The sequence below is a fragment of the Calidris pugnax genome, unplaced genomic scaffold (genome assembly GCF_001431845.1).
Source record: "Calidris pugnax isolate Ruff unplaced genomic scaffold, ASM143184v1 scaffold273, whole genome shotgun sequence".
Classification (NCBI taxonomy): Eukaryota; Metazoa; Chordata; class Aves; order Charadriiformes; family Scolopacidae; genus Calidris; species Calidris pugnax.
The window spans coordinates 3,187,849-3,208,780 of NW_015094508.1; the positions used below are offsets into that span (position 1 = coordinate 3,187,849).

Below are 20,932 nucleotides of genomic sequence, written 5' to 3' on the forward strand. Positions count from 1 at the left end.
CCTCCTTCTTGAAGAATATCCAGCCTTCCTGGACCCCTTTGCCCTTCAAAACTGCCTTCCAAGGGAGTCAGCCAACTAGGCCCCTAATGAAAGAAGGGTTCTTGCTCTCTCAAGCCCACCTTCATGCATATGCTGCGACAGGGAAGTGAAGACACACAGATGCAGAAAAGGATATTGCTTGCTACCAAAAATGAACTTGAAGAATAAAAAATGCTATGGGCATGCACTGACAGCTGTTGTTGAGACAATTTGAATTTTTTGTTGTCATGTGTGTAAAAGTAACAAGGGTGACAGCACTTCTTCTGATGGACTTTTCAACACACCATGCTGCTGAAGCTTACAGGAGTACCTGCTCAGGGCCGAAACCAAGTGCAAGGAAGAATCATGATGTGAAATAGCAAATATTAACACCAGAGTGAACCAACAATTCCCTGGTCATAACAACTGCCACAGCTGCCGTAGCTCTACGAAAACCATACAGCAGTTTTGATGTTTCTTTCTCCCTGGAGAGCAGAGCTCCACATGCAATGGTGGCAAAGCATGTCCCATGCTTCCTTGTGAAGCTTCCTTGTGAGGCACGTCTCATGCATCCCACCACAGTGAACATCACGGCTGTTGCTGCACCTGGGGCTGGCACGGGGGGGACAGCCACAGCCAGTCCTCCATTGCTTTCAGGGTCTGTTTTCCTGTTTCTCACTGACCATACTCAAAAGAACTGGTCATTCGTAATCTCAAAAGTTTTCCAACAAATTGTATGACTAAATTCCTTAAACACCGCTGCCGGTTCCTAATCCCTTTTTGCCAATATCCCTTTCAGGAAAAATTGCTGCTCGCCATGGTGCCTGATTTATATTTCATTTTGAAAACAGGAAGTAAAGGGATTAAAGCTGGGGATTAAAACACTTACTATTTACTGCATTTTTTCTGCAGAATAGCTTCTTTGTTGCCATGGCCACTGCTTATTGACCCTTAGCCCCTGAATGCACTGCTTTTTGCATTAGTGACATCTTTCAAATGGACTCCATAGAGAACAAATGAGAGAAAATATCCTTATGTTCAACTGCTCTCAAAGCAAGAAAATAGATTTGCTTCCCTTTCAATCTATTCTCTCCCTTTTGCAGTTTTAACAGTGAAATCTGAACTAAGAGTTTGACCAAGGGCAAATGAAGCCTGAAAGATGCAGAAGCAATCTGGGCTCATACTGTAGGATCTGGCTGCTTTCTCCCTATGAGGCGAGTGTTCACAAACAGAGCAGTTTCTCCAGATTAATATAGTCACATAATGAACAATGAGACTAGTAATTAGCTTAGTGCCTGAATAACCTGCTGAAATACCAATGATGTAATGCTCTAACCCTCCCTGGCTCCCTCCTCCCTCATCAATTAAACATTCTGAGTTAGAAAAAAAATTTTAAAAAGTGAAGTTATTTCTCCTAAGAAACACAGTAAGCATGGGGTTTCTTGAGTCACAAAAAAGCCTAGTTCAAATACTAAGAAATGAAAGAAAAAACAGGAAATAAGTATTGCGAAATTAAATAAACCAAAGATACTAGCTAAAGAAAGTCACCAGACATTGTTTTCTACTCATGTTCTCCATTAAATCTCAATGCTGGTGTAAAAAATTTTTTATTCCAAAAGCTTTAAACAAACTGGTAGCTTCAATGATTGTGCAGTAAAATCAACATCCATTTACAACAAAAAAGCCTGCTTCTACTGTAAAACAATGTAAACAATGAACAACCTGGAAGCATGCAGCCCTGTAAGAAGCCAGAGTTCTGTATTATTTTGATGATGGAATAAAGTATTTGCTGACATGACCTACAAAATACAGCGGTAGACAACCTCTCAAATCTTTATAGAAAACTGCATATTAACCTGTAATTAAAACACCTGTATGTCTGATTTCCAGAGAAATAATGTTCAACAGGGAGATATCATGTCTTTAAGCACTTTGGTTTTTTCCCATTTCTCTTAATATTTTCATTGTAATATGGGCAGGTTTATATAGATTATATACAACAGGGCTCTAAGAGGGAAGAGGTGAACTGTTAGAAGATGTCTACAAAATTACTAGGCTTCAAAAGAACTCAGTTATTGAGATCTGTCTCTAAAGGTGGGGATTTTATACTGCCTTTTTGCTAATATGGGGGCAGCACAGTGGCAGAAGAGCAATATCTGCAGGATCATTATTAGATGTGCAAGGTGGCTTCTGTAAAGCCCCCTCGGCTCAGATGGGAACCCTCATCAAAGTCAGCACAGGCCACTCTGCAAGGTAATTCCAGGAATTGCTTTGGCCAGATGATCCATATCCTTATTTCATTATCTCAAATATGCTCCACACCTAGTGTGGACTGCTCTACTTTATGAGACTTTACTACAGTCCAAAGCAGGAGTAGATATGGCTGAGGTGTCACACAGCCTGCTTCATCTCAGCGGTGCAGTGTAGCACCTTTTTTCTTTACTGTAATGTGGAAAAGTATTCTGAAAACTTCTAGCCGTTGCTAGCTGATTGTTTTTTGAAAGAGCAATAAATGCAACACAGAGGAAATAATGTACAAACAATAGCAGTATTAGAGTAAACCTGATTGCCTGTCCTTTATTTCTCCTCAGCACACCACCACCTGAAAATATATCCTTCCAACCAGATACCATAGGAACAAATCTTGGAAGACTTCATCTTCATTCAGAGAATGTTTTGACAACTCCCCCAAAGCTACTGTTCAGCCATCATTTTAGAATTGACCAACCTGTAGGTCAACCAAAAAGGAAGATGAAAGCTGGAAGTCTGTGCACATAGAATCATAGAATGGTTAGAGTTGAAGGACACCTTAAAGATCATTGAGTTCCAACTCCCCTGCTATGGGCAGGGACATCTCCCACATAGACCTTATCTCCTGAGGACTCACCACCCCCTTAATTCCTTAATGATTTGGTAGATGTACCATATATACTATAAAAAACCTCCACTGAGTGTAGACAACTTTCAGAAATGTCCTTTGGACCACCTTTCCCAACGCTAGGCCTCCATGATATTTGCTTTCTGGCGGAGACAGTACAAAAATCCTGTCCTGGAAAAAGCCAGGAAAATAGACTGCTGTACAAGACTAAGTACAAATAAAATAAATAAACAAATAAGAAGCAAAACACAGCTAAGCCTAAACACTGCTTGCTTTAGCTGATCTATGCTCCTTTGCATAGTATTGAAAAATCTACTATGTTATGCATCTGCTGAGGTGTTAAGCTATCAAGTCAGCTGAATCTGGGCATGGTTTCCTAAAGACTCATTTGAATGAGCTAAGATGATGCAGGTCTCCAGGAGACAGACAGCTTTTGGATGCAATTGTCAGGTAAGCATTCAGTATCTCACAGCTTGTCTGTATAATGTATCTGATCCATAACTAACTTACACAACAAGATCAAAGACATAGTCTGGGCACTGTTAACACTGCCCAATGAATCAAAGAATGATCAGCTGAAATATAATATTATTTTGTATAAATTATCTTTTAGTTCCAGGTGCAGACTAAGATATTTACATTCCCTTTAGCTAGTCTTGATTGTCTGAAGTGCTTAAATTATTTTTTCTGTTTTTTCCACAAAGATGGAACTAATTAGTTGTATCCTCATCTACTAGACTATGGAAATATTTTTATTTTATTTTAATTTTTTTTTTTGGCAGGATACAGTGGTTTAAAGAACTATTATACATGACAACAGTTGTTCTGTGGTATAATTATGGATAAAATTAAAACTGTATCTAAAAGCATAGCCACTGCATTGTTCAGATGATGAGACAGGTGTTACCAAACTGATCTTGTCCTTGCCAAACAGCTGTATGAAATCAAAGCAATCTTTTGTTCTTTTTTCTTATTATGTCTTATCTGTTTGAAAATGTACTTTTCAAATAAAAAGAGAAAACCTTTATAAAAGTCAGTACACGTCCAGATGTTCATGACAAGATCTACACAAAGCCACTGGAAGGCCCATTTGATTCAGTGTAGGACTTGGACTGTATTACTTAAAATTTAATTAAATATTTTATTTAGATTTACAACTACAGATTTCTTCAGCAAGACTCCCGCAGAAATAGAAAATTGTTCTTCATTATATACTTGTATGAAAAAGATAATTTTCTTATACTTCTACAAAGCTAAGTGCTGGCTGGCCCAACAAATAGAACTTCATGAAGTATGGTCGTATTCACCTTCTTTCAAATTATCAGATACGTAATAGTGCAGGCTTCATTTTCACTAACTTCAATAAAAAGACTTACAAACTAAAAGACCTATGGATTCATATTTTCAAATGCAGTATCATCAACTTGCAGGTGAAAGAAATTTGCCATTTACTGTGTTTGCTGTGTGAAAACACAAACTGCAACCAACTGATAATAAGCTTACTTGTGTGCCCTATTTTTTGACTAGCCAGGGACCCCACAGGATGACTCAAGAAACAAAATTACTTGGCTCTGTTGAAGGTATCAAAGCAAAGTGCTCAAGTGCAGCCTTCCTTATTATAACTATTCTACAAATGAGAACTATAGGATCTATAGGCATAATGATTCACCCTCACTTCACATAGACAATATTTCTACCATTAGCAGCTGCACCTGGCTGGCAATTTTCAAAGGCAGTCTTACTTAGAACAAAAAGTATCAATGCATAAATGGTTTTCAGATATTATGAAGTCAGAAAACAGTGTTTCATAAGAACAATAAATAATACAAAAATTAGCCCAAGCAAATAGCTGCCTCACTCATCCTTCTGTTTTCCTAACCTTTTCTTCTGATTCTCTGCAGTTGCACAATGCAAGCCAAATAACTATATTGTTTTTACTGGGCGTTTGAAAGAAGAAATGAAATAGCAATTTCAACCCATGAATTTTTCTTCCTTGTCATTTCCTTTCAAAAATCCTGCATGTTTACCATTGATTCTGGGAAACAATCAGTTTAAGTGACTACAGCCGCTCTTCATATAAAAGCTGCAAGTTCAGAAAGTGACTCAACTAAAAACTAGATTTCTCTTCTTTGTAGAGTTTCCCAAAAGGGGAAAAAAAAAAAATCACTAATTTATCTTTCTGGTCCCAATCTGCCTTGAAATTGCACAGAAGATTGAAAAATCTGAACATTTGTTAGGTAACTATTGATGTGAGGTTAAAAAGGAGAGGTAAATGGTTCACGGGATCCTAAATTAATATGAGGTCTAAGATAGATAAAGATTAGGAAACACAGAGTATGTGTAATGTGTCATTTGCCTGTAGGGACCAACACACTTTCTACATTGACAATGTATTTGAACTCTACCTATGGAAAAAGTGAAGGAAAGAAACAGGGTGAAAGACAAGAGAATATAAGATTAATTGGGGTGGAAGAAAGTCCTGGGGCTGGTCTTACCATGGCATATGCACCTCAGCTGCCTACAGAGGTTCAGTTTGGGTTGCATATCCTTAGACCCAAAGCTACAAAGGTGGAAGATAGAATAACAAAGGAAGTTGAAAGAGAAAAGGATTATAAAAATAAAAAGAGAGAAGGAAAAAAGCAGGAGAATACATAAATTAAGGATAAGCAGCCTGAAAGTTATTTTAAAGTAATTTAGAAGCAGACGATTCTTCCAGATCAGGGCCAGCATCCATCCAGACTGCTTTAAGTTATGTACACTGTGTTCACTAGTAGCTGGCATTTCAGGAGAAAGAGTGAGAAATTGCAAATAAGCAGCACAGAATAACCACACTTTTACTTAATCTATTTAGCTAGATGCTGACTTCTATCCTGAAGCATGATCTTGAAGCATTGATATCTCTTGCAAATCTCATGTGTATTTTTAACCCTGTTTCATTATCCACAGAAATATCCAGTTCTCTTTGAATCCCACATGGATCTTAGTTTCCATTACAAATTGTGGTAATAAACACTGCATGGGAACTATTCAATTCAGAAAAATGTCTTTTAAATTTGTTGTTCTGTCAAAGTTGAAAGGAGGACACAACTACAAGATGACAGGTTTTAAAAGTAATTGTAGTCCAAGGGCATGTTGTGCATTAGCATTCCTCTCAGTGTCATTTCATGCTCTCATTTTGGGTGCTATCTAGTTTTCTGTCACTAACTTCCCTGCTTAGAAGGAGCTTCATCCATCTTCTCCAAGGGAAGATGAAATCCAGGCACCGCCAGCAATTTTTACTTTTTAAAATAAGATAGGAAGCACTGCTCTTTTACGCCACCAAAATATTATAAAGTACAGACTGAATAACAATGCATAGAGATTATACCTAAAATGTTTGCTAGGCATTTGCAGCATCTGTTCCCAGCTATTGCATGGTATTTGTGTACATGTTTGCCCTCATCTTTATCAAGAATTTTACAAATTACATGAAGATGATTAAAGCAGGCATGGCTCTCTTTACTCTCCTGCTTTCTTTCAAAAAGTAAATGAAAGTTTATTGTATTATCCACTAACTTGCTGCATTAAATGTATTTGAGCTGGGATCACCTTGGTCTATATGATTTAATCCCACTTCCTGCAGAGATTCCCAGTTAAATATATTTGGTGGATAGCCGTAGGCTGGGGGCTGGAAGGAGAAGGGGAACAGTAGCTGTCTTACAAGATTTCCCTAAAAAGCATTTTTGCCTTGTGTGGTAATCCAAAATATATATCAACAAAAGTTCCTTATATAATTCAGAGATGGAAATTTATCTGTATCACATTGCATAATCTGGCCCCATCTTAGAGGGCCAAGGAAAGAGTCAATGCTTTGAAGACAGATCTAGAAAATCTGGCCTGAAGACTCAATGTAATGTTTAGCACAGCAAGTAGTTGATTCTGCTGGTATGAATATATTTCATCCTGCTATTTTAAGTCTACTCAACATCAAAGACACATTCGCAGGTACAGCCTTGGAGAGCCAACAACTTAGGACACCACAATAATGTCACTTGGTGTGTAGAGGGAGGTTAAAAGGAGGATTAAAGCAGTCAGGCAGGATATATTAAATGAATCCATGACTAACGGGGTGTGACAGCAAAGGATTCGTTCTTTTCAACAGAATAGATCCCTAGGGCTGGAAGTATTACTCCACTGTGCCTTTATCACCTTGGAATTTTTATGGTTATTTTTGATGAATTCACATTTCTGTAAAGACTTTTTTGACATTAAGCCAATTTTCACTTTTAATTAAAGCCATAAATAACCTTAATTCTGCATTAAAAAGTTTATTGTTTCTTACTTATTATTATTATTACTGCCAGGAAATATTTCAAATACCAAAGCGTGATGTTAGTTAGCAATTATAAATTCTCAAAGGTCCAGTAACTATGCTGTACCTTGTAAACATTATACAATGCATTCTTTATCCATGCTTTAGGTATCTGTCTTGATAGATGCCACAATTTTTCTTTTCTTTTTCTGGACGTTTGGCTTATTTCCCCTTCCATATGTCAATGTATCTCAGTTGGCCAATGGGCATAAATAAATCCTTGTCAAACAGGGATGAAAAAATAAGCAATTTTAAGTCTAGAATTTGCCCTTAGAGAGTGAAGCGAGGATGAAAAAGGGCCAGGTTTAAACTTTGGGGCAAAGAAGGAATGAAAAATTAGCAAATTCAAATAGTGAATGAAATGCAGGAAGGAAAATCCCACGGAGAATTGCAATCTGTCAAAATGAGAGGTGGGAAATAACACTTTATTTCACTTTTCAATGACAGTAATGCTACAGGGCAGTTTAATACCTGTATTCAGGTCTGTTATGCCAGTTTTAGTTGAGGCATCACACACAAATTTCTCCAGCTGCGATGTCTTGACCAGCATTTACTTTACGTGCTTGTAAAAGACAGTGTCTGGGTGACTAGGTTGCCCCCCAGGACAGGCAGGACAGGGCTCACAGACCTCCTTTGGCAGTCCTGCCTGTGGGAAGCACGCATGGGAGAAAGGGAACCAAAGCACTGCTTATTAAGGTGAAAATGAATGCTCAGTGACTGATACGGGAGCAGGCACTCATGAATTTAAAGGAAATTCCTCAAGAATGCTACAGGCCAGTTCCTCAGAAGCTGACATGCAGGTCTCTGCTGCCATGTCCTGCTTCAACAAACCATTGAATCAAAACTTACTCTTCATATTTGTTTAGTGTAGCTTTAAAGACTGACAGTGCTTCCAATGCTATATGAAACAAATTTTTTGCCATTTTCTACGAAAGGCTGTGCGTTTAACTTTAAACTATAGCTGGTTTTACAAGGGATTCACATCTCAAAGATTTATCTATCCCTACACCAGTTCATGCATGCTCCCCTTTTATCAGGATAAGTTTTCTTTAAATGGAAAGCTTAGATTTTTATCCTCAATGATCTAAACAATATAATGAAATAGTGCCAGTGATTAATAGGAGATATGATGAAAAATGCTCAGAAGAAAAGAATCATTCCCTTAGGTGACAACTCAGCTCTTCAAAGACGTGCTTATACTTATAAAGAACTGTTGACTCATGGACTTTACATCCACAGGGAACAGGTGGTGTGAACTTTCTTGGTATTTGGAAGTATCTGGCATATGGAAATTTAGAGCTTAATCTCATCTGCCCTCAAAATCCATCCTTCCACCTGAGAGTGGTCATGTAAACTGGATTTTGTATTACTATGTGTTTACCAAGTGGCAGAACTTTCTGTTTTCAAAAATTATTTTTATTTGCCTTGTTATGGATGTTTAGTGATTAATCATCACATCAAAAAATAAAAGCATTAAAGCAGGTAGTCTCATCAAGTCAAAGATGAAACTATCATTGATATAAGAAACATATGTACTATTACCCATTAATGTTTTTTCTGTTCTGAAATCAGCACAAGTACATGAAGATGCATTGAAACACTTAATACTAGAACACTTACTTTTCCATATAAGCTTTGCATCAGTCAATGCGGTAGAAAATTTACCTTTTTCCTGACTTGTTGGTCTTTGGAAGAATGGGCTTTCACATGCTTTCTCAGGGAACTCGGATCTGTGTATCGTTTAGTACATCCTGGAATCTGACACGCATAAGGTTTCTGAGTCAAAAAGAAAAAGGATAAAGCAGCTGTTATATCACACAGTATTTTAACTCAAGCAAACCACAATACTGCAGAACACAAATGTTATACGTTATAACAAGCAGAATGCTCGGTAACTTATTAGAAAGGGAAAGGAGGAAAGTATGGCTTATAAGGAAGAGAAACTAAAGGAAAGCTTTCATTATGGCACCTTTCATTGTTACCTTTTTTTTTTTTTGTAATCAATACAATGAATATTGCTAGTTATACTCACAATTCTTCCACCCTCAGAGCAATCTTTGACTTAATCAGAAATTACATTCTTTAGTGAATCAGGTAAAGAAACTGAAGTAAAGGCCCAGATAGACTGTTAGGATTATAGAAGAATCTGCTTCAGAAAAAGAGAACAAGAAAAAGTGTTAGGTTACTACATTACAAAGAGAACAAGCAAAAACCAAAGTAAGCATTGAATACTGAAGTTTCAAAAATATTACACACAAAAATACACATTTTAATGTGAATTACAGGACAAATTCCTTCAGCTCACACTTTCTAATAACACATCATATTAAAAAGATACCAGTACTGTAATACCTTTATAGTTGTCTTAGAAGAAAGCCCAACTTTCTAACTCACCAAATAAATAAAAAACTCTATAAATATCTCCTTCTGCCTAGTCTAACCTGTTTGTCTTCTCTGAAGACTCGTAGTTCCACAAGACAGAGTATTAAATGAGTATAAGGTCCAACTGTTTGCTGAAATTAACTATTTTGCAGTTTAGTCATTTTTGTTTCACAAAGCGTTTCTGAAAACACCTTGTACAAATGATTAATTTACCTCCCATACTGACAACTATTAGAAATAGATAATTTATATTTTGTGACAGCCATTTAATTCAAATGGCATTGTTCTTACTTTCTTCTGCCCTTCGGAAACTTTGTCTTGGACAAAATATCTTTTGTTATGTAACAAAAGTTTTTAAACAAATCTCAGCTATGACTCAAATTCACAAGCAACAATTTGTTAGTATGAAAATTTTTCAATCTAAAAAAATTATTCTTCCTCTATTGTCTTTCTGGCACATGCCTCAACCTTAATTTTAACTGAGTTTTTGTCAAAGAATAGCAGTTACTATTGCAGATGGCTTCTGTGTCTGTGCATAATGACTGCAGGTTCCCTAAAGATCATCTAAGTAGGAGAAAGCTACTGCCTCCACCTGCAGCAAAGTCTATGGAGCTGTGGCCTTTTTATCAACTGGTTTGGCCCATCTTCATCCATGCTTACTTTACTGGGTCACTTCTCAAATAGCTTAGCCAGCTTCATCAGACACTTATCCCTCCTATCTCTAAGGTTATGGTCTACCTGCTGCCACCAAGCTGGAGGAAAGAAGCACATCTAATGTAGAGGGGACTGCAATGGGGTTTTTGCTTCCTTACAGTGTCCAAGTGTGTCCTCTGGTGCTTGGCGCGGTCGCTGGAGTTGCTGAACGCTTTCTGGCAGCCAGGGTGTTGGCAAAGGTACGGCTTTTCACCCGTATGGCTCCTTAAGTGAATCTTGAGATTTTCTAGTCTGGAAAAGGCTTTCTTGCAACCCTCAAACTAGAAAAAAAAGAAATAAATTATTTGAAAGGAAAGCACACATAGCAAAATGCAAGAGCAAACACTGAGCAGGAGGGTGAAAGGCCCTGCAGAGACCTCCAGCCTGGATGCCCCTCTGGAGCTGAGAACAGCCTGGCTTCTCAGTGTGGATGTTGCTGCAGGGTTTGAACCATTAACAACGTTAAGAATGTATTTACCCTTCCTGCACATGGCTGAATTAGGAAACTATGTCCTGCTCCCATTCTACACATGGGACACAGAGACCCAAAGAGACTGGTTAACTCAGTGCCAGCTGATTCTCCAGTTGCACAAAGAAAGCAAAATGGTCACTGTGGGGTTCCCCAGTTCTGTGCTAGCAATGCTTATCTCAGCTCTGGGCATGTTTGGATACCAGCAACTGACAAAATTAAACATATGTAAATAATTGTTTATGTGATTGTACAATTTGCATTGAATTTAACTGGGCAAAAATACTTTAACTGAACAGAACTGGGGAATGTTACCTTACAAATTTAAAAACTGCGATTTCTTAGGACTCCTGCATTGCTGTTCATAACTTGGATGGAGAGAAGATAGTCTGAAGTTCTCTCTCCCCTCCACAGCCCTAAATTACTGTGTGTCATATTCACAAGGCTACACGTAGTTGTGTATTACAGAAAAAGTCATTCTAGCAAAACACAAAAACCCACAAACCACAAGCCTGTATCATTAGAAAGACCATCTTTACACAACAGTCAATGAATGTCTACTCTAAAAATCAGACTTTTTGAAGCCTTGGGAATCTCTGATGCTTAAGATGAAAGGAATTAAAATAAAGTTGTTCCAATAATGCAGAACATACATTCTTTCCTGATAACCAGATCTCAGTGAAAGTATTCCAGAGAAGACTCACTTATCTATGGGGGAAAAGGTCAGGTAGATGGTAGTTTAATTTTGAAATGGAACAATTTGTTGTTTCTAAGTTATTAACTGTAGTAGAAAAGGAGGATGTAACACCTTCATTACAACAAGTCGCTCAAGTACATGGAATGCATTTGGCATTCTGAAGCTGTTTAACACTCCTAAACATACTCCTGATTAAACCAGATTTTTTGGAATATTATGTGGAATTAATTGTGTAATGTTTTTCTAAACTACAATACAGGAATCATAGTTACCGAGCTTTTATTTTTACTGTTGCATAAAAATTGAAACCGTTACATAGCTCATAAAGAAAATTTCCCCTCGGAACTTCCTAACATTGGGAGTTATTTTTAAAACATATTCATTGGAATGTCCATATCCATGTTTACTTTATCTTTTCATGAGAATAATTGTCAAAAGCAAGAAATAATATATTTACAGTGAAACGTCAACAAAAATCAAAAGCAGTGCTATGACTTTAAAACACTTGTGTTCACATGAGCGTGCTGTTCATCTTTCACAGAATCACAGAATCACCATGGTTGGAAGGGACCTTCGTATACACAGATACAGTGTTCAGTGTACTAGGCAACAATCCCATAAGATTACACTAAATTACATGGATATATATAAAATAATCTCTGCAGCATGTAAAACCACACTGGATGCACCATGCACTTTTGAGCCCTGTCTGGAAATAGACAGCAACCTTCATTATGAAATACATTTTGACACTTAGACTGTAGGAACAGCATAGTAATACCTGTGTGAATACTTTAACGTTAGGAGCAGATATTCAGTGGCCAAGTGTTTAGGAAATTAGTCAGTTTTCACTGTAAAAGGAACTGCTCTGATTATCTCAGTTGATCACCAGTGTAACAAAAACTGAAGACCTTGCTCTGGCAAACAACATCTGTCTGAGATGTGATCCATTCACAGAAAAGTATCTAGTCCTGAGTCTAAAAGTCAATGACAGACAGCCCAGCTTCCTCTTAATGCAACTATTCCCTAATATTATCTTGTATTAAAAAATCCTCACTTTTTCCTATCTGAATTTGTTTTACTTTAGCATCCAATCTGTGAATTTTGTTTTATCTTTTTCTGCTATATTAACTTGTAAGTAGTGCCAAAGATAACTTATGATTCTAGGTATTTTCTGTTATCAAGTCACTTAACTTTCTCCCAAATAACATATATATATATAGATTCTTTGCTTTCTCATTTTAAAAAACAACACTTTCTCAGACCCACTTTGAAATTGACTCTAAAATTAAAAGAAATAAAATTAAATACACTTGGAAGTATCGACACCTGAGAAGTATTTGATTCTACAGTAATGTTTCCTCCAATATACAACATAATGTTACTGTCTTATTCTGATACTCTCACATTTAGCTTTTAATTATCTCTTTTTTTTTTTTTTTTTAATTTGAATCAGTTTTACATGGCAATCCTCCAGTATTTTTAGCAACACCACATTTAGGGTGGGATCATCTTTTAAGTGTGAAGGATAAGCATTTCTCTAGTATGTTGCAATGTGTGGGGAAATATTTATGGGATATTATGATGAATACATTTAATTAACCAATCTGGTCTCCCGCTAATGTTATGGGGGGAAGGGTGTTTCCCCCTTTTTAAATTTGACTTTACTGAACATCAGCTTTCTTATAAACATTAAATTGCAACTGCTGTCTTTCTGTGTATCAAGAGCTAGCCAGTATCTACACAAAGTCTCAATAACAAACCCAGATACTTCAGTGACAGAAAACACTTAATTTTTCAGCTAAACAAAATACATGCCTTGGGCAAGAAGTAGAAGAGACTAATAGGGCCCTAAAACTCTGTGGTATAGGGACATGATTGGATGAGGCGTATCCAAATGACCACAGAAAGTTAGCTGTGACCTATGCTTGGTGGAAAGATGAAGAACTGTCCAAATTCTGCCAGATGGACTTGAAGGAAATCAACTCAAGCCCACATACACACCCAGGAGGTACTAACCAGATGCTTCCAATACGTTCTTATACAGGTGCAGAATACCAGTTTGTTTGGCTTAGTAACCTGGTCAGTCATGATGAAACTTTGATGACGCAAAAGAGAAGAAAAAAGTGCATCCACAAACTAAGATACATATCAGAGGTAAGAAATTCCTCCCTGCTCTTATAAGGTCAACAAGATAAGACGTTTCACCCTAGCAAGCGTGCTTTACATGAAAAAGTATTGAAAGAAGCAACATCTCTACTTTCCACACCTTTTCTTCACTAACTACAATGGATATGACTTCTGATCCAAGGACACCTGGCACCATAACAACGTGGGGCTGGGCTCTCCTTACTACATCCACACAGGTAGGAAAACCAGCAATTTTCTATATGTACAGTTCAGATTAGACGTAGTGCTTCCTTTGCCAGATAACCCGCGGCTAACCCACATTAGCCCATGTTTGATTGCACATAGATGCATGCTTTAAAAACTCTTCACACAATAAGGTTTGGTTTTCCACTGATAATTTCTGTGGTTCCCTTCTAACTACTTCTACAGTCACCTGGGATATGAAATATAGGATCAATATTTCAGTAGTAGTCTCACCAGCACTAGGCATGCAGGTAACATAACTTTTCTGAATAAGCTTTTTCACTCATTCAAGGACTGTGTCAGCCTTTCTTTAGTCATAGGATTTTACAGAGGGTTTTCATCACAGTTGACAATATTAAATTCCCACTCAGACTCACTTTTTGCTAGGCAGAATTTCACATCTTGTACATAAAAGCTATGTATCTTCATTCCTGCTTGTGCTGCTTTGCACTTGCCTGATTTACAGTGTACTTTTTTATAACACAATAATTCAGCAAAGTCAATCAGATCATCTGTAACAGTGTGATATCCTCAGTATTTGTGGCTCTACTAGTCCCTGTTAAATGTACAAAGTTTACCTACTTAGCACCATTATTTCGAGAACAAGTGAAGTATTCTTTACCTAGAGTGTGCCATGCAAATGAAATCTAATACAAAAAACTCATAGAAACATAGAATCATTTTTGTTGGAACAGACCCTTAAGATCATTGAGTCCAACCATTAATCTAGTACTGCCCAGCCCACCACTAAACCACGTCCCTAAGCATCACATTGTCTTTGAAATATCTGCAGGGATGGCAATTCCACCACTTGCCTGGGCAGCCAATTTAAATGTTTGATAACCCCTTCAGTGAAGACATTTTTCTTAATATCGAACCTAAATGTCCCCTGGTGTAACTTAAGGCCTCTTGTCCCATCACTTGTTACCTGGGAGAAGAGAATGACACCCTCCTCTCTACAACCTCCTTTCAGGTAGTTGTAGAGATCTCCCTCCACATAAGGTTCAAAAATGTCATGTAGTTCAAACATGAAAAGCCCTAGAGAAACACAATTATACTGTATACTATCTTTTGTAAAAAGAAAACTGCAGGCATTTCACTAGTAGCATTTTATACTCCATTCCACACTGATCCCCATCAGCACTGGGACAAACTTAAGTGCAAGATGTTCTTTGGAAATAGCATTATCTGCCTATGATTCCACATTTGAATTCCATTTAAGATCTTTTAATGAGTAAATTATTATTGAATAATATTGGACTATTCTTAAATATCCTGTGCTTATAATCAACAATTTTATTTTTTTTTTTTCAGCAAAACATCAATCCACAAGCATAGTACTACTTTTTTGTTCTTCCATTCCAGACTGTAGAAGTAATAGGTTGACAACACATGGTCCCTGGAAGAGCTGATGGATATGGGAGAAGAAAATGAAACAAGTGGGACTCTACAAAGGTGAAAAAGGACTCCAAGGTGTTTCATGTAGCCTTCTGAGTCTTCGGAAACAGAGTGAGATAACCTGTTATAGCATGTGCTGAAAGATCCAAACATACCAGTTTGGATGTATAAGCCTGCCTGCTTGAAGATAGTATAAAATGTTGCCTCTACCTCACGCAGATGTACTGTTTGGACTTGGACCTAATCCCATGCACAACAGCAAGTTACTGTCTGGGATTGCTTTGACAAGCTGCTTGACTTTCTCACTTTGGTAATATTCATAAGCTGACCATAAGCATGACAAATAAAAGTTTTAAATCCTAGACTTTAGAGAACGTTATCTGAATGAAAATATAAGCCATTTCTGAATTTTAGGAAATGCTGTCATCCGTGTATGCATATATGCAAATGAAGGGAATGGTATCCCTAAAAAATATAGTGGAAAAAATAATTCCAGTGTACATATAGGCCCCAAAACAAATCTTGGTAGTCATGTAGCATTTTAGAAATATTTCTCTGCAGTTAATGGGCAAATTAACTACTTTAAAAAGTTTACGTCTATCTGTCAAATGATTTTGAATGCTCTGATATACTGACCAGGTAGGTTCTTCTGTGTCAGCACCAAGGCAGGTGCTATGACAAGGACAAAGTACCTTTCCTCAGCTTTGCATTTATCACACACACAGATGTAAAAGCTCTTTCTTTATATTGCTTTCAAACAGGAATGATGCATTTCAAGCATTAATTAATAGTCTTTTAAAAAGCATTTCCCTTCCTCAACAGCATTAGTAGGGTGCTGCTCTGCAAGAGATGCAAGGACTTTCAAAAAATTGAGGCTAAAACCTCATATGAAAACATTTTAAATAGCTTTTTATTCCCCCAGCCTCTCCTGCCTGGCAATCTTGTGAACAACACATAATTAGTGTCAGACATCATTCAAACTGCTGACATCAGGTGCTCACCAACAAGGAGGCTGCATGCCACAGCTGAGATTTAAAAGCCCAGGTTCATTTCGTGTGAAATAAGTGATTTGCTTTTAACCCTTAAAGTGTTTAAATGGGGAAAAATATAGCATTCAGGGCAGCAATTCATTATAGTGCAACCATTTCTATCTGAACAGAGTAAGTTTTGTGACATGGTGACTGAATGCCTTGATGTGTGCTTATATAAAGCTATATTTTCCTCAAAGCTATGCAAAGACTGGGACTTACTTTCTGCTTTTATAGTTAAGCTTATGAAATGATACAATGTCCTGGAATTCTTTGCTTCAGTAAATAATGACAGATTATGTTTATATGTGTTGCATGTGATTAAAGTAGATGTTAATCGACATAGATTCAATGTAGTAGATTCAATGACAATGTGGTCCCATAGGAAATGACTGTCTATTTCTCCTCCAAAAAAAATGTTTCCTCCATTGCAATATCCTTCCTTGAGGTATTTCTGGTAGATTGGATTAAAAGTTTACAATCCAGTATTGCGTAAGTATAAATGCAAACAAAAGATAATTACAGACTATGACAAAGCCTAAAAATTGTTATTTATGTTCTTTGTACTTCTTACTTTAAGACATAAGGCTTATTAAACTCAATAGATGTGTAAGAAAGTTCGTATTAGGAGTCAGATATGAGATTTAGGGCATTACTCAGTGCTCATGGCTATAAGCTCATATTTCAAGAGGTTTGACTAAAGAACACATATTGCTTTTTGTGTGTGTATATGGATAAAATAGGATTAATAAACTATATCCTAACCCAATTTCAGTTTTCCAATAAATCCATTTCTTTGGGTATATTCCTTCATGTATATTTTCATTTATTATGAGCTACATACTCCTACTATAGCAGAAAAATGCAATGAAATAAATGGAAATAAAAAAGGGCATATTCACACAAAGCAAAAATTTACACATTGTTCAACATATGGGAAATCAAATTGGGCTACTTTTTCAGACAGACACACAAGAGAAGCTGGTCTCTTGCATTCTCTTTGAACAAAATCTCACTTTATCAGTGACACTGTACATGCTTGTCTGAGTGTTTCCGTATGTAGACAGATTACTTGAGTTTATCAATAAAATTTAATATTTGAATCTCCTTTCCAAGGAGATCAGTATTCACAGAGAACAGTCTGGTGTTATTCTGAAGGAGAAACAGGAACAGTGGATTAAGGATGACACCAATTGCAGTAAAGGTGGTAAGAAAACAGGTAAGGAACTGTCCCCACCCACAATACTCTTTTATTGTGAGACCTCTCCAGGTGGCTCTTATTATTTATGTGTTCCTGATAAATGTAGCCTGCTTATTTCTCCTTTTCATTTCAGTACTCTGGAGATCCTCATACTTCTCACATTTTAAAGATCCGCACTCTTACTTTCTAGGTAACACCATGCCTAAAGACACAAATGCCTCAGATGAAACGAAGTACAGTACATTGAATGTTATTTATGCCCTGAAATAATGGTGTTAAGAGATTCATTCACCATGGAAATGTCTCTTGTTTTTATTAGTAAGCATGGCCATTTTGGCCTTGGAAGCTATTTCTGTTGCTGTAGAGAAGGTAAATATTATGACAAGTCCCTTCAAAAGAAACTATTACTGAACACATCAGCTGCTACTGATTCAAAAACCATATGGTACAGAAACCATTAGAGGAAGAATGAACAATTTGGGAATTCTTTCATTGCTTCCTTTTGGAAGACAGTGCTTCTGACTTTTTATGGTTTTTCTTCTTTCTTTCCCTTCCTCCTTGGCTTTTCTCAAAGGTTGCTTTTGATTCTCTAGTAACTGAAGTCAACACCTGTATTCATGCAGCTTTATCTACTAAAAGTCTATGGTTCTAAAATTGTCCACTATTAAAGCAGCTACGATTATTGCTAAACCCCAGAAAAATAATCTAGATCTAAATACTTCTTCCTTCTAGTAAACTTGCAAGAACTAAATAATCTTCCATCATATTAAAAAATAGCTATTTTCTTGCAGGTATTTTAAAAAATACATGCAGGAACAGTAGCTTCCCCTCCAACACAAATTCAAACATGTAGCTACATCTCATTTCTGTAGTTCAGATCTCTATAGAATCTCATGCCAGACATATGATAGAGACCATAGGCTTTCAAACACGGAGATGAGAGAGTGTAAATCACATTCTCATTGGGAAGATTATGATGTTTTACAGCATTTTGCTCTTTGTGAATTTCACATAGGACTAAATTTTGATCTGTATTACACAGGGATCAGGGAACCTCTGAAACCACAGACCAAATGGGAAAGAAACACGAGTCTAGAGGGTTCTTCCTCACCAAACTCTGTGTCTAAATTCAGCTTATTCACAATTCATTCAATTCTCTATAAACAGAACAGAAATCTATATACAGAAATAGGAATATTAATCTATATACAGAAATAGGAATATTAAATCCCGTCCTATCCTATCCTATCCTATCCTATCCTATCCTATCCTATCCTATCCTATCTATAAACATGGAAACTGGGACTGAAAAATTCAAACAAACGTGAAAGATACAAATACTACCAAAGTATTTCTTCTTACAGTTATTTGAAAATATATCACTTGTGCCATTTTTCAGGGATACAATGATATTAGAGACAGGAAAGCACTAGGATGATCCTCTAGCCTAGAGTATTGGTAAACTCTCATGGTACATAGCTCACAGCTGACACTGTAGAACTTTTAGCACAGCTTTTTACAGACCTCAGTATGAAGGTCTTTCTACCCCCAGCATATGTACACAAAGCCAGCTGCTATCTGGCATAGGCTCTCTTAGTAAACTCCATGTACTTATGTATTTACATAAGTAAATATTTATGTATTTACATGTATTTACAGAGCCAAAATGAATTTTTCTTAAAGATTTTTCTTTTAATTGAAAAAAAAAAAAAGCCATATAGATCACTGCCAAGAGCAAAATAGGCAGTGAGAGAACCATTTGAGTGCAGCATTTGCCTTGAGGAAATATGCTAGCATACAGTATAACATGCCTATAAACACTAACTTTGTATCCAAAGAGATTAAGTACTTAAGTTATCCTGGGAAAAAAAAAAGTTTGGATGGCTCCAATTTTGACAGAGCAACACTGATGTTAATCAAAGGGCCTGGTTAAAGAGGTTTTACTAAAGCAAAAGCATAAGGCGTAATTTAATTAGTTGCTAGTTCATGTAAAGTGCTGTTCAACTTAAAGTACCTGAGACAAACAAGCACAATGTATACAGGAGGCATCATTAGAAGTAAAAAATATGCTTGGCCACACCTTAACTTGCATTTAGAAGTTCAAGGTTCACTAGCAAAATATACCAAACAATATACTGAAATAGGCAACTATCTTAATTTTAGTTGCCTGTTGCACTTTTATTTCTCCTGGCAAATTGGCTCAATCATATGTACCTTCTTGCATAAAAACAATTTTAATTTAATTATATGAATGGAATATTTTACTGTTAAAATAACAAAGGATTAAACTGTGCTGCTCTTCCAATTTGTAATGGTGTGAGGAGGATCTTTTTCCAAGTAAGCTGTCTCACAGGGATACCCAGGAGCATACTATTTGTTTTCAAGAACCAAACAGTCTTAGATTCTCCATTATGCAACAACAACCTCATCAGTTGACAGAATTTTTTGCAAATTTGATATGATGGAATTTATTTGGCATTTTTCCATCAGGGACACAATGTTTCTTGAATGTGTCTTGTTGAATTAATGAGAAGTTCAAGCCACTCAGTCCATGGTGTATTTGTGGTCCACTCAGTATACACGGTAGAAAGGACTGTTTCTGTTACACTCTGGCAGAACCAAGAAATATTCAAAAAAATGGAAGAACCTATTTTTGGAGAGTATTTACTTTTAGATTTTTCCTCTGTATTACTTAGCAGTTTATAAAAGCATGCCTATGAACTAACTGATTTCACTTAACTGGTGAAGAAACAATAAGAATTAGAATCATAAGGCTAAAAACTGGATTTTTTTCACTTTTGCGTCTGTATTTTGATAAGAAGAATATATTTCTTCTGTATTTAAGCAAATATGTTATCATAGCATTAAGTCCAAAGAACAGGCATCCCAGCCTTCTTCAGCTTATTTCTTCAGAATGAGAGAAACTTGAAAAATACATCCTTTTCATTGGACGCAAGTCCTCTGCTTTTGTTAGAGGATTTAGTTCTTTTTATTCATTGAGTAATTCAGGTGTTTCATAAATGTAACAGAAAAATGAATTTAGCTGCAATGTCATAGCCAGAGTGCTGTTCGAAGGAAAAGTCTATCACTATGGAGTTGTTACATTAATTTCATAGAAGATAGTACTTTTGCACAGTTAAAGGGAATGTGCTGGAGCTTGCTTTTAAAATGATCTTTTCACACACACATTATTCTTTTCTCCCAAAGATTGATTGCCAAATCATAAACCAGAAGAAATTACACCTGTATGGTCAAAAGTACTCTTTTAAAATTCAGAATGACATGTAACCAACTCCAGCATAGGAACTTCAGATGTCTAATTAAATGAAATGTATAGTTTCTTTTTCCAATGTACTTCACATTTTCCTTTTAAACAACATTTTGAATGTTATTTTATTGATGAATCCCTCCAGTGTCTATATGAGAAAATAAGAAAAAAATTTC

The 20,932-nt window shown here is 36.6% G+C and overlaps 1 protein-coding gene across 1 annotated transcript in view; it reads right to left on the bottom strand.

Annotated features, from left to right (window-relative positions):
• Positions 1-20,932, bottom strand: part of GLIS3 (GLIS family zinc finger 3) — a 124,268-nt gene that overhangs the window by 39,474 nt on the left and 63,862 nt on the right. The window contains exons 3-4 of the mRNA XM_014964819.1: positions 10,442-10,603; positions 8,913-9,023 (exon numbers count right to left, since the gene is read on the bottom strand). Coding sequence (XP_014820305.1) covers positions 8,913-9,023; positions 10,442-10,603 — 273 coding nt within the window. The remainder of the gene's footprint in view (positions 1-8,912; positions 9,024-10,441; positions 10,604-20,932) is intronic.